Source organism: Carica papaya, chromosome 6, assembly GCF_054855325.1.
Source record: "Carica papaya isolate Zhongbai chromosome 6, ASM5485532v1, whole genome shotgun sequence".
In the NCBI taxonomy this organism is placed as follows: Eukaryota; Viridiplantae; Streptophyta; class Magnoliopsida; order Brassicales; family Caricaceae; genus Carica; species Carica papaya.
Genome location: NC_142314.1, coordinates 23,244,854 through 23,260,242, shown reverse-complemented (window position 1 = coordinate 23,260,242; position 15,389 = coordinate 23,244,854). Strand labels below are relative to the sequence as shown.

Here is a 15,389-nt window from a genome sequence, read left to right as displayed (position 1 = left end):
AAAGGGGGAGGCTTGCTAAAGTTCCCTTGTTTGAGCTCTTCTTTGTAGGACTCTCTTTCCCTCCCCCCTTGTCCATATAGCCACTCATGCAAAATACAGATTCACATCATTGCGCTCATGTTTCTCTAAAAAAAAAGATAGAATCTCCGTCATAACAAGCTAGAAGATGGTGGTGGAGAGGTGGAGTCCTGCTAAGTGTCTTTAGTTTAGGCTATTCCTTGCAAGACTCTACCCTTCCCCTCTATGTCTGTAGCCTCTCATACAATTTATATATATATTTTTTTTTCAAAAGAGAAGATAATAAATATTTCTCAAGCTCTCTTGTTGTTTCTTTAGTTGATTGATTGTGAGTATAGAACATAAAAAATGATGACAATAAGATTAAGAATGTGTAGCGTGGATGCTTGTTGCCATTAAAGTAGATAAAAGTGAAAGGAAAGAGACATTTGCGATCCTCTAAGAGAAAGGTAATAAGTATTTGTGGAATCTTGCTTTGATATTTCTTTTCTTTACTTTTCTTTGATCTTTGTTCTTACCAAGAAAGCCTTCTAAGAATTAGGAATATAGAAAATATTATCTTTTTGAAAATTTTCTGGTCTGTAATATTATAAAGTATGTTTCCTTGTTTAAAAATCTTGTCAAAGAATCAGATTGTAGAATTTCTTATACCAAAGAACATTTGCAGGGTAAGATTTGCCATGTGATGATAGCTTGTTTATATAGTAGTTTCATATTTTCCCAGCATTGATGGATTTTAAAAGAACTAGTTTCATTTGCATTAGTAAATCTATCCAAACTACAGTCATAAATGAATTTAAAACAGAGTAATCTTAACATTCACAAAAGAAGAGAAGAAAAGATAATAGATTGACTTTGTTTAAGAAAAAAATTCACTTTTGTTTAATTATCTACATGTTGTCCAATATGTTTTAACAATTATCTGGAGATAGGTCGACGAAAGGTAATTTGTATTCTTTTTAAGGATATCTTTATAATTATTAGGCTAAAAAAATATGATATTTTTAAAATTCACTGATTCTATATTGTTTTAAAACTTTATTTCTTTGATGTAACAGTATTTAGGGTGCAAAGTACTAAGCTTCTTTGATGTACAATGATACAAAAAGGGTTCCGTAGAGTATCATATACTGGTAGAATTTTTCATGTTCAAGAACAATTATTCCCAAAAGAAGACCAAGTGCAAAGTACATTATTTTCTTAGTCAAGAACGACTATAATCGAACAATCTTTTTCACCAATTATTAGATATGCAAAAGTTCAGAGGTTTTCTTCTCGATTTGCGTCTTAGATTCAACATCAATATCCTTATCTTTTCATGAAACATACTGATCAATTTCAGGATTATCTTTACACTGAACTAGATCAACTCATGATCTTGTTCACTTTTTTTTTAATTTTTAATTTTTTAAGGAGTCTTAGTTGAGCATAGTTTCATATACTTGATTATAAAGTATAAAAATTTTCTTTAAAAAAAGTATAAATTATTTGATTACAAGATTTATATATTTAGATATTAAAAATCAATAATAATAATAATAATAATGTTAAAAATTAGAAATCAAGATATTAAATAGAAGTAAAACAAGTGATAATACAAATTTTACCTTATTTTATACTATAGATAATTTACAAAATATTTACATATATATAACTTTTTCAACATTGAAGATTTCTATTTCGTATATATTTATTATATGTCTCATTACCAACATATGTCTATATTTTTTTTTTATAAATTATAGGTCTAGTTTATGTATGTGTGTATATATAGACACGTATTTTCCCAGAAGGTAAATGTTTAAAATTACATTTAGAATAACTCAGCTCTCTGATCTTGTTTAGCTGACATAACCTCCCAATAAAATTCTCAATTAAATTACAATAACTTGCTGCATGTACAAATATCAACAAGAAAAAAACATCTTATTTCTCTGCTTAATAGTTTTGCGTGCTTATTTACAACTACTAGTATTTGCAGAAAAAAATGACCTAACATCTTTGTTAGCTGTTTAAAAGCTATGCCCCTTATTTTTATATTCTACGGGCAAAGGCAATAAAAAAGGTACCACCATCTTGTTAAAGAATCCAATGGATCAAAAAGATTGCAAGAAGGATAACAATCCAATGCGCCATTCTGCAGAGCAAGAGTTAAAAATTTACGAGTTCTCATGCTAGCAACCAAACAAGAATCAAAAGTTTCAACGATGGTTCTTTACCTCCAGTTGTGATAAACATTTTGACTTAGGAAATGATATGTTTACCATAAGTATACCTCCTCAATGCAGTTAAGTGAACTTTGATGCGAGAAAGAATCAACTCCAGACTTTGATCATCACTTGTTTCAAGAACCTTTTGCACAACATAGTTTCTAAATGCATCTTTTATCATTGCCTGCATCTAGAGGTTACTATTGGTTACTCATTTGTGTTTCAATTATACACTGTATATTGAGTCTTTTTATCATAACTTTTTATATTTGACTTATGTCATCTCCCTTAAAAAAATGTAGAGCTTATTGAACTGTAAAATATGATGAAATACACAATACATAATACATTCATCCATTTCTAAGAAACAAAAGGTTTAAATTAAATCCAACAATAATAACACTCATCTAGAGTGATATTAATCAAAATAAATTTTTCTTTTGATTTAACATTAGTCAGAATCCTTAATGAGCAAAATGTGCATGAAGACGAGTGAAAAACTTTTATTTAAATAAGATTTAATAAAGTCATACAAATAATTACCTAACATAATAAAGAAAAGAGCAATATAAACCTACAAAGGTTCATTTTCATCAATAGAACTAAACATCTCTTTCCCCAAAAGTTAAAAATCCTCAGGGCCTCTAAAAGTTAAGCACTTCTCAATAACATTAGAAGCAAACTTCTGTTGACTCACCTTCATAGTTTGTCTAGCAAGCTTATTAATGATTGCAGAAAGCTCATGTGGTTTATCATGTTCTGACACATGCTACATGGCAGCAAGTGGATAAACATCAGGGAAGGATTACCAATCATGTTAAGCATGCCTAGACACATACATATATATGGATGGCAGGCCATGTTTTTAGCAGAGCTTCTATAAGGTTGTAGAGACATAAAAAAGTTGCATATACACTGACTCAAAAATTATTTAGAAAATTGATTAAGAAAACCATAGAACTAGAAAACAAAAGCCTAGAAATAAAAAAAAGTAAGAAAACGTGTATGTTACTATATATTTTACTCTTTAGGGTGCTTTTGCTTGAATCTAAACCCCAAACAAACACACTTTTTTAAAGATTGGATATGTTACTTTGCAAAAAAACCTAAAATATTGTTTAATCACAAATATATTCAGTATCCATCTTCAATAACTGCATCTTCTGCTGTGAGCAATCTGCCACTAGCCCATAACTAAGAGTTCATGGCTAGATAGCAACCAGCCAGATGATGCTGTGGACTCTGTTGGATAAATCTGGTTGGTCACTGTGCCAAATTTGTTGTTGGTCAAATAATCAAGTATCATGGTTTGACCAAAGGCTGGTTATGCAACCAGGCCTTGGCATAGACTGATCACATGACAATCAGGCCTTGATGCAACAAGTAACACAACCAAACTTCAAAGCTGCTGGTGGTAACACCACCAAACCATAGAGTTGGAACGGTTGGTCATGGGACAAAGGTCTATCAATTAGCTATCAAAAAGAAGGCCTTGATAGGTCGATCACTCCACATATTAAACTTGGCTCAGCTGGTTACATAACCAGACCTTGCCTTTATTAGTTACGGATGAACAGAACTTGAGTTGACCAGCAACGTGACTCTTGGCCATTAAAAAATCAAAGAAGAAAACTTGCCAATCAGATTTTTTTTTTTTTGAAAAAAGAATTATGTACTTATACTCTGTAAGGACCCGCCTTCTCTATTGAGAAATGAGCACTACTCCACGCATATAACCTAATAAATTTGCGTAATAGTATGCTAAAATTTATCATTTTAATTATATATCCCTTGTTAGGAGTTACAAGTCATGAGGCTTGCAAAAATATTTGCATTACCTCATTATTGTTTTATTAGCTCTACATTACAAAACAAAACACTCAAAGTTACTGAATGATTTTTCATAGTCTTCTTTTGACCTTGAACTTGCTCCTGATCTAAACTAATCTGTAGTGGAGGAGATGTGAATTGGGGTGAGTTTCATGGATTAATAAGGAAAAGGGGCAGTACTCATAACAAAGACATGCACACACTCAATCATATAAGATTTATAAAACATATGTATATTTTCTTTAAAACCAATTTCCAAGCAATACAATAACCATAATTTCACATATCCCAATAATTCCCTCCTTCATATATAATTTCACAGACATTGTAGATATTCTAACATCATATTTACATAAACATATAATTTCACAGTAATATCATTTACTGATTTCATAACACTTACACTTACAGTTGGCATCAAATCACTTATCATTGCACATGTCAATGTCACTTTCACATTACATTGTTCACTTATCACTTTTTAGTTACTCTTTCATTTTCAGTTATATTTTCATTAAGGTTCACAATGACCATTTTTACATCTTTTAAGAGTGATGATATTTCAGCAGTTATTAACGAGAGCACTAAGGATCCCCTTTACCGTGTGAGTACATCACTTGTCACTCATCACTTCCCAAATGCATATGAACACAGAACGATTATGCATTGGGTGTCACTTATTGCTTTTCACATACACCCAAACACAGAACTGTTACGTATAGGACTTCCTAGCCATGTCTGGCTGAGGTCATATCCATAGATAGGGTTCACCATACTTCACTTGCCAAAATGGCCATACACATAAACTCCCCTCGTTGATACTCGTTAAATGGATTTCTCTGTCTTTTAAATGTTCTTACTTTATTATTTTACAACTCAATCCTATCACTCTAACACACCTACCTACATAACTTAGATGCTTACATATTTCCACTCATAATAAGTATACACTGTTTACACATACTTCGATACACAATTTAACTTTCACGACTATTCAATCATTAATCAATACACATATGCACACCATTTATACCAATAGTTTTATACATACACATGCACATACATGTATAGTTTTACGTGTATATATATATAGTCTTGCTAGTTTACTAGAATCTAAAGGATAATCCCTATAACCACAGCACCTATACATTTTTACTTATATATGCTATGCGTCATTCTTTACATTGATTAACGAATCATTCATTTACTCATACACTCATTATGCATACACAAAAATCATGATTATATAGGTTTATACATATCATATCATACACAGAATCATTTTTACAAATTTAATTACATATATTCATGAAGCACCCACACACAATAACATACATACCCATGATGAGTTTACTAAAAACATGTTAGAAATGTAAACAATTTGTAAAATCTGTTAAATATTCATTTTAAAGAAAATAAAATTTTTATAAAAACATAAACGTCTCTGAATGAAACTAACTCAATCCCTTATCTACAGTCGAATTAAAAAGTGTTGGAATCTTTATTGGTTTGGGTATATGGTTTTCTATAAATCCGACATTATTTAGATAAGTTCCTCGCTTACAACTAGAAAACGCGTTCGTTAAATTACAAACACTTGCGAAAATAATTAGAATACAAAGTGGATCGAGTTTTTGCTGTAGACATGCAATCACATTTACTGGAATTGCCATGCGCCACCACACGCATGGTTTGCCACGCACCGCACCTGACCACTGGCAGACCACAGCGCACTGCCATGAACTATAACGAATTGATTGAAACACATTGAGAAATGCTTCGTGCACTCAGATCCAACATATATATGGTGAAATCGCGTCGAAAGGAGCCATGAATAGACAAAATCATGCGACCAAACGTAGCAGGTCTCTTTTTTCTTCGGAGGCACGCCATTACACGATTCTCCTTTTAGTTTCCAATCGCATAAATCGCTAACCGTCTAGACTTCTCGACTTGTCGCGAGAAAAATTGTGCACTGTCATAGACCGCCTCGCGCTGATCAATGATAACCGCAACTCCCTCTCTTTCTTTATCTTTCTCTCACGGGTCGGTATCCATAAGATTAGAATAATTAATTTAGATAACTAAAAACATAAAAGAGCATGTGATTAATTAAAGAAAACATATGACTTACCAATTTCTGCGTTATATTTAACACTCCCCTGTAATGCAAAAACTTACAAGACCAATCATTTGTCTAAAATATTCAAGCTTTGCCAAAGGAAGAGATTTTGTAAACATATCAGCTACCTGGTCATTTGTATTGCAATATGCAATTTGTATGCTTCCTTTTCCCACCAATTCTCTAATAATATGATGTCGAGTCTCGATATGTCTTGTGTGACTATGATAAATAGGATTCTTCTTCATAGCAATAGTGGACTAATTGTCACAATAAATCATAGTTGCCTTTTGCTTTTGCTTCATGGCTTCTAAAATTCTTTACAACCACATTGCCTGATAAGCTACTGAAGTTACAACCATGTATTCAACTTCCGATGATGATAAAGTTGTAGATGCTTGCTTCTTTGATCCATGATATGACACTTGAAACTAAAAACGTATCCCGTGATACTTTTTTGATCATCAACACAACTTTCTCAATCACTATCTGAATATCCATGCAAATTCAAGATACTGGTGTTATAAAACAAACCATACAAAATTGTTCCTTTCAAGTACCTTAACACTTTTTTTGCTATCCCATAGTGTATCTTACTTGGTTTTTGCATAAAATTCGACAAAAAACTAGTAGCTTGTAAGATGTCTGGCCTAGTATTAGTGAGATAGAGCAGGATGCCTACCAAGCTTCAATAAACATGAGCATCAACTTATTCTTCTCCATCTTTAATGCTGAACTTAGTTGCCATTGAAGTTTTCACTGGATTGTAATCTTGCAATTTAAGCTTGCTAAGAAGATCATTTGCATACTTTTGTTGGCAAATAAAAAATCCTGCATCACTTTGATATATTTCTAGTCCCAAAAAATAGCTCATTAAACCTAAATCAGTCATATTAAATTCTTTAATCATAATCTTTTTAAAATCAGCCAACAATGAAGGACTATTGCTAGTGTAGATTAAATCATCTATATAAAGGCAAACAATAAGTACCTCAACAACTCCTCTTGCTTTTACATACAAGGTAGGCTTATTAGCACTTCTTTGAAAACTATTGTTGTTGAAATGTCCATCAATCCTTGCATACCAGGCCCTTGGAACTTTCTTAAGGCAATACAAAGCATTTTTCAATTTATACACCTTTGTCTCTTGCCCTTTCACTTCATAACCCGACAGCTGCTCTACATAAACATCCTCATCTAAAAAACCATTTAAGAAAGCTGATTTGACATCAAATTGATAGACATTCCACTTGTAATATGCAGCTATAGCTAGAACAATCCATATAGTGTTAAATCTTGCCACCGGTGCAAAGGTCTCTTCATAATCAATACTTTTACGTTACATGTAACCATGAGCAACCAGCTGTGTTTTATGTTTTTGAATTGAGCCATCAGGCTTGTACTTTAATTTATAAACCCATTTCAATCCAATTACTTTTTTACCTTTAGGCAATTCAACAAGTTGTCATGTCTTGCTTCGTTCTAAGGCATTCATTTCTTCATCCATAACATCACTCCATTCTTTTAAGTTTGTAGCATCTTTGAAGCAACTAGGTTATTGAATTTGTGCAATTTGGCAATGTTTAATTCTTTGATAAATCTCCTTCAATGATCCCCACTTCCTTGGAGGTGTATCACTTGAGGTTGAACTTGAAGATGCACTTATTGATAGGATGGTTGGGCTAGATGGATTAGAAGGATCTGAATTATTACCATTACTATTCACTAGAGCTACTAGCGTACTACATACATCATCACCAGCTTCAAATAATTCTGGACAACCCTGTTTCTCATCCCAATTCCACTGATTTTTTTCATCAAACACAGCATCATGTCTAATAATTAGCTTCTCAGTGATAGGATCATAAAAACAGTACCCTTTTGTTTCATCGCTATAGCCTACAAATATGCATTTGATATTATTTTCATCAAGCTTGTATCTTTTTTTAGAAGGAATATAAACATAAAAAATACAACCAAATACTTTGAAGTGGGTTACCTTTGGCTTGCATCCATTCCAAGTTTCAAAAGGTGTTTGATTTTATAAGGCTAATGTAGGGCTCCGATTGAGAAGATAACCAGCCACGTGAACAGCTTCAGCCCAAAAACATCTTGTAAGAGCTTTTGCACTCAGCATGCACTTTGCCATCTCCACTAGACTTCTATTCTTTCACTCTACCACGCCATTTTGTTGAGGTGTGTAACTAGCTGTCAATTGCCTTTTAATGCCACAATCTTCATAAAAATCATTAAACTCAGTTAAAACAAATTCACCTCTTTGATTAATTCTAAGAATCTTCAAAGTATTCTCACTTTGCTTTTCAACATAATTCTTAAATTTCTTAAAGATAGGCAAGGTGGCAGATTTTTCTTTCACAAAATAAACCCAAGTCATCCTATTGTAATCATCAACAAACACAATAAAGTATAATCTCTTATTTAAAGAAGGAACTCTCATAGGCCCGCACAAATCAGCATGAACTAACTTAATGGGACTTGATGCTCTCTTTGCCAGTATTTTTGAAAATGCATCTCAATGTTGTTTTCCAAACATAAAACTTTAACATATGTCATTCACATGCTGAATCATACGCAAACCATCTACTAAAGCTTGATTAGACAAAGATTTTAAGTTGTTAAAGTTTAAATGCCCATACATATGGTGTCATAACCAGTCATTATCATTTAAGGAGACTGCAAATGCTTGATCTTTGTACTCCAAAGAAAGAGGAAACATGTTGTTATTAGTCATAGGCATCTTGAACAACAAATATTTCTTAGTTTTATAAAAAAAACAACACATTTCATATCCTCAAAAACAAGTGCATACCATTCTCTTAGAAATTTCCCCCCACTTAACAAGTTTGAATCTAAATTAGGTACATAAACAATATCTTTAATGCAGTTAAAATGATGAAAATTTACCTTGATAGTCCTTTTTCCACATGCTTCACGAACCATACCATCTCCCATCTTTACATGCTTCTTGATTGTCTTATCTAAACTAATGAAAGCATTCAAATCTGCTGTCATATGATTACTGCAACCGCTATCCACATACCAAATATTTGACAAAATTTTATTTCCAACAACATAAACCATAAACAAGCTTTCAGTCTCATCTTCTTTTTCCTTCTCTTTGGTAAATTTTGCTTGGTCAACTTTAAGTCGATAAAACCTTGCAATATGACCAGTTTTCTTACAATAAAACATTGTTGCTTCTGATTTTGGGCTCCACCATTGTTTTTGGTATCTTGGTTACGATTATAGCTTCCACGTCCACCACCTTGACCACCTCTACCTCCTTTTCGCCCTGGCCAGGATAGCCTCCTCGCCCTTGTTTACTACTTGACTCATTAGGATTTTAGAAAAATGCATCTTTGTGTGAAATGTATTTTCAGCATCATGCTCTTCATGTTTGTTCAGCCTATCTTCATGAGATTGCAATGAGCCAAGAAATTCATGAGTTGTTAATTGACTCAAATCTTTATATTCTTCTATGCCAGCCACTGCGTGATCATATTTATTTGGAAGACTTCACAGCACTTTCTCAACAACCTTTTTGCTTCGACAGTTGATCACCATATTTATGTATTTGGTTAACAACCTCTAATATTTTGCAAAAATAGGCCTCCATAGTCTCACCATCCTTCATGGAGAACTCCTTAAATTGTCTTCTAAGTGTTTGCAATTTGACGGATTGAACCTTGGCAGTCCCCATATAGGCCATTTCTAGTGCATTCCATGCATCTTGTGACTTTGCTACAGCTGCAATTCGTGAAAAGATGTTATCATCATCAGATTGTTGAATAAAAATTGGAGCTTTAGCATCTTTATTCTTTGATTCTTTAAGAACTTCAGCTGAAACACCTGCTTCATTGTAATCATTCTTAACCAGCTCCCACAAGTCTTGAGAAATGAAGAGAGTCTTCATTTTTATGCTCCATACTTCATAGTCATTTCCTTTGAATAATGGTAGTGTGAGGGAAGGGTTAAACTCACTCCCATGGAGTTTTTTACCATCTCCTAAATAAATTGACTCTGATACCAGATGTTAACTTTAAGTTGGTCAGGACAAAAACAAAGGAACTTCTCTACTTGACTGCAAGATCAAGAGAGAGGCAAAACAACAACTTAAAGACTTCACTTAGGACTTTTATCAAATAAGTAGTGAACAGAATAAAGAAATACTGAAGAATTGATATGATTTTCTTACTTCCAACCAGCAAATTTGTACACCAAAGTTGCAACTAGAAACCCACAAAATAACAGCTAAGTACCCATGATAAACACATCTGTACAATATCTACCACTTACCCAGTATCCATAAGATTATGATAATTAATTTAGATAACTGAAAATATAAAAGATCATGTGATTAAGAAAAATGTGACTTACTAATTTTTACATTATATTTAACAATAAGACCAAGAATGTGTAAAACTAGTATTTGGTTATTGACAAAGTAGAAGAATAAAGGACAGAAACATCAACAGTTGAGCAAGATAAAGGAAAAAAAATGTTTGTAGAATCTTTCTTCAATCTTTCTTTACCTTGTTTTTCTTTCATGTATGTTCTTATCAAGAAAGCCTTTTACTATGATTAGAATAGTATCTTCTTTAAAAATTCTTATCTTTAATATTGTAACGTTAGTTTCCTTAACATAGTAGTTAGTTTCCTTAACACAGCAGTTCTTTGTTTCTTTATTTGTTTGCTTTTTTCTTATGTAGCAATATCAATAACAACATCAACTTTAAATCCTGTGCTTTTTTCTTTTTTTCTTTTTTAAGGAGACTTATTTTGCATATGTTTCCTCTACTTTGTTTTGTTACTATTTCCTCCAAAGTGTTTTTCATTTCTTCTTTAAGTTCAAATGACTCCACTCTTTCCACCATTCTTCATTATGTAGAGATCTTGAAGTTCTCACTTTCTACCACCTCATTTATTAACTTTTTCTTGAACTATTTACAAAGTTTTCTCATTAATAGGAGAATGAAAAAGTGGGGTTTGAGATCTAATTTGATCACACTTCTTGCTTTGTTGCTTGCTTGAGAAAACGTAATGACATTGAGTTTGATCAAAGAAATTCGTTATGCTTTTAGAAACACTATTGACCAGTACCCACATATAAAAAGTGGCTTAGTTAAGGCATACGGGCGATGTGGCTATGATACTTATCTGGAGCGTGGTTAGCAGCTTTGTTTACATACATCCAAGGAGTAGCTCCTTAGTTTGTACATAATGCATACTGTGGATAATGGATGGATCTTATATAGATCAGCATATTTGGTATACATTTTTCAAGATTTTTTTTTACAAATTGTAATCTTGCTTTTTCTTATGGTTAGACTGTTCTTTGCAGGATTCTCTCCTTTCCTCTTTATGTCCGTAGTCTCGTATGCATGCAAAGTACACATTATTATTTTTCTCCAAAAAAGAAGATAAAGTCTCTTTTAAAATTTATTCTTCTTCGTATTGCTGTTATATTATTTTTTTGTTAGATTTACTATGAGCATGGAATATCAAGAATGACGATCATGAGACCAAAAAATGTGTTAAATCAGTCTTTGGTTACTGCACAACAGAGAAAAAAAAAGGACATAAATATTTACAGTTTAGTAGGAGAAATGGTAAGAAATCTTTATGGAATCTTATTTCAATCTTTTTTTGGTTTGCTTTAATCTATATCCTTATCTAAGCAGTTTTTTAAACTTACTTTCTTGATGCAGAAATAGAAAAGAGAGTATTTTAGTGTATACAAACTATGCTGCAAATGAATTGAAAGTAGAACAATCTTGACATTCATAAAAGAAAAAAATAAAAAAGATAACTAAGATCCCTAATATGTTTTAATTCACTATGTTTAACTATCTACATATTTGTTTCCTTTACTTCAAATTCGTTTCTTTTACAAAAGGTGAAGAAAAAATTGTAATATTTTTATAATTTTACCGAATTTTGTTATATTTTTTATTTTGCATTTTCTCATTTTCCTTTTTATCATTTTAATAGGCTTTTTTTTTTCTCTGGGCTCTTGTGCTTTTCTCATATCCATAGTTTCATACAAAATACTTTTATATATATGGTATGTAGTTTCTCTTCTTGAATTTCTCAAAAAAAAGTAAGATATATTATACAATTTCTACCTTTATTATCCTTTGTTAACTAATATGCACAAATATTTTTTAAAAAAAAATTAATTGTATCGCGTAAAATGATAAATTATAAAATTATAGGTGCTTATATGAAAAAAAAAAAAAACTCAAAATATTAAATGGTATCTTCTGTAAAATTGTCATTTGCTAGCATCAACATCATATTGAACTTTTATAAAGTTTTCATTAGGTTTTGCCTATTTTCCAAGTATTCATTGAGTAATTTTATTTGACTTTTTAACTTGTTGTTACAACAGTTTAAGTATAGTTAGTTTATTTCTAATAGAATCATCTAAATCTTGGTAGTGATACATTTTACTTTATAGTATCGTATTTGTGATTTTATAAATATGCAGTGAAATTAACCATTTTTTCACTTACCCTTTATAGATGATTTTGTTGATTTAGTAGTTATGTTATAATCGATAACATATGATCTTTACAGATTAACAGTTATGATAAAAAAATCTTATTCTATATGACAGCCTAGAACTTAAAAGGGAATAGAATCATAAATTAAATGTGGAAGCGAAATGATAGAGTTAGGGTTTACATTCCTTACGCAATAATATAGAATACCCAATAGACCTACAGGAATGACCCTTCTAAAATAACAAACAAAAAATCAAAGAAACAAATGAAAAGTAAATAACTGGGCATCCTATTCGCAACCCTCTTGTGGATTGGGATCTGGATTTTAGTCCTCTTGATCTAAAATGGTTAATGAAAGAGTGAGCTACACTACCCCAATAAGAATATCACATTTTTCCCCGATACAGAAATTGGTGTTGGTAAAAATTATAAAAATAACTAATAGAGCTCTTAATTTAAGTAAATTCATTTATCATCAATAAAATCATTTATTGCATACTTACTGTAGCAAAATTTCCAAAACCAACCTATAGAGGTAATAACACAAATAACATCATAATCTCATATTCAATTAACTAGAACAATAACTTTCTCTTTTTATCTATCTACTAATATCCATGGGGGTCCATAGGGATGTCCTCACCACGCGTGAACTCTTATTCAACATTGTCAACTAACCAGTCGTCCCAATACCCCGTCTTATATGAGCGCTAAAAATATCATCCCTCAATACCCCGTCCGGTATGAGCGCCAAAATACCAATCCTTGATACCCCGTCCGGTTCACTATAGGATTTTCTATGTACCTAGTCCGTCCACCATCTCCCAAGATATCCAGTAAGGCTACCATTCATTCATTCACTTAATCAAGTAATTTTTCATTTACATTTAATTTCCAGTTTCATAATTTAACTATAAATCACGCAAAACAAGTAATACATGTATCAAGGAAGCACAACTGAATCATCTTACCAACTCCAGCATATTATTATATATTTAAAACTGTAAAATCAATCAGTCAGTTAAAATAGGATAAACAGTGATAAATAATCGATTCCGGTTCCATTAATAACCTGTAATTAATTATTGAGATTTTTTAAATTACACAAAGTGTCATATTATCTATGATTAAACTTCAATTCCATAATAGGGAATAAGGTGATGGATTCTTATACAAATCGGTGTTCGAAACATTAAACTCTCAGCTACGTTTACTGGCGGTACCTGTGTTCCCTAAATTTTTCTTTGGAGATTAAAACAAACTTCAAGGACCTAGAAATACTCCAAAAATTCAAAATCAGTGTTAAAAACACTTTTTGGTCAATTTCAGAAATCCGACATGGCGGCACTGCTGTGTTCCAGCGACGACACTTTCGTCCGCAGCGGTAGTTTGCCTTGAAGTAGCCATTTTTGGCCAATTTTGGCCGATTTTGGCCAATTTTATAGTTATCCCTGCGAGAAAACACGTTAAGGAGCCTCAGTTGATCAAAAAAAGTTAAAAAAAAAGAAACTTACATGCGACAGGATTTTTCAATGCAGCGGTTTCACTTGCTTACCTTCACGGTTGGACATTTTTCTTCGGTCAACATGTGATAAATAGAATGGTGAATAAAATGGTGGAAAAATCGCACAAAATGGGAATCGAAAAGAGCCTCATCGGAGGCAGCTTTTGGTTTTTCCTGCGGCGGCGCCATCGGACTTTACTTGCAATTTTTGGCTCATATGCCAGTCCTTTTGCTCTGATTTGGTCATGGGGGTGTTCAAAATCAAATTTCGAGCTAATAAATTTTTTTTACATTTTTTGGCGGTCGGAGGTGGCGACGGCGCGACGGCGAATGGCCGTTGGCTCCCTTCTCCGGTGACTGATTCTTCTTTTCCGGCAGGGGATTGGCGGCTAAGGTTAGGGTTCAGTATGAAGTGAGATATTTATACTTGTCCTCCTTTAATCTAGGTCATCCATCGTGTTTGATCTCAACTGTTCAATCACATTTAAAGAGAAAATAAATTTAGACCATTCATCGCGATTTGATCTGGACCATACGATTGTGTTTAAAGATAGAATGAATCTAAGTCGTTCATTGTGTTTAATCGCGACCGTCCGATCGCACCTGAGGAGGGAACGGATACGGAATGTCCACACGCGCGGGAACAAATCCGAACCGTTCAATCGTGGGCACGCAGATTGCCAAGGTGGCCTCCCACATGGCACCGAATCAGCATGCCTTACCATGCGGCACGCTTTGATTCGTTGGGGCTACTGACGGGGCGGTCCTACATGGCATATTTTTCTTAAATTATATTTTGACCTCTAGTTTCTGATTTTTCTTTCAAAAATAACTCCTGAACCCCAAATTTTTATCCTTTTTCCCAAAATTGTTTTCATTTTAATCCTCCACCTATTTTTTCCTAATTTTTACATTAAATAAAAATTTATAAATTTAAAAATTATATTTTTATATTTTAATTTTAATTTTTAAAATTAATCCCGGGCTAAATTTCGAGCCCGGATATTACAATTCTCTCCCCTTAAAAGAAATTTGGTCCCTCAAATTTGTCTCTCTCTCGCTCAATCAAACAGTTGGGGATACTGGACTCTGAAGTCTAATTCTAGCTCCTATGTGGCATCTCTTTGTGTGTGATTCTGCCATAGAACCTTAACGTAAGGGATTTCTTAGTTGTGGAG

The 15,389-nt window shown here is 32.7% G+C and overlaps 1 protein-coding gene across 1 annotated transcript; it reads right to left on the bottom strand.

The window, feature by feature from the left end:
- Positions 1-8,350: 8,350 nt before the first annotated feature.
- Positions 8,351-10,114, bottom strand: LOC148253423 (uncharacterized). Its single transcript, XM_088223368.1, has 5 exons — positions 9,826-10,114; positions 9,482-9,689; positions 9,106-9,358; positions 8,853-8,938; positions 8,351-8,576 (listed from the first exon to the last, which is right to left on the bottom strand). Exons 1-5 carry the CDS (start codon positions 10,112-10,114, stop codon positions 8,351-8,353), a joined length of 1,062 nt encoding a protein of 353 aa, XP_088079494.1.
- Between the last annotated feature and the right edge of the window lie 5,275 nt (positions 10,115-15,389).

Coding starts and splice junctions, on each gene's coding strand:
- LOC148253423 (XM_088223368.1), bottom strand. CDS start 10,114: ATGAAGACTCTCTTCATTTCTCAAGACTTGTGGGAGCTGGTTAAGAAT. Junction 9,690..9,825: donor GGAGTTCTCCATGAAGGATG/GTGAGACTATGG, acceptor ATGATCACGCAG/TGGCTGGCATAGAAGAATAT. Junction 8,939..9,105: donor GTGGAAAAAGGACTATCAAG/GTAAATTTTCAT, acceptor TTGTTGTTCAAG/ATGCCTATGACTAATAACAA.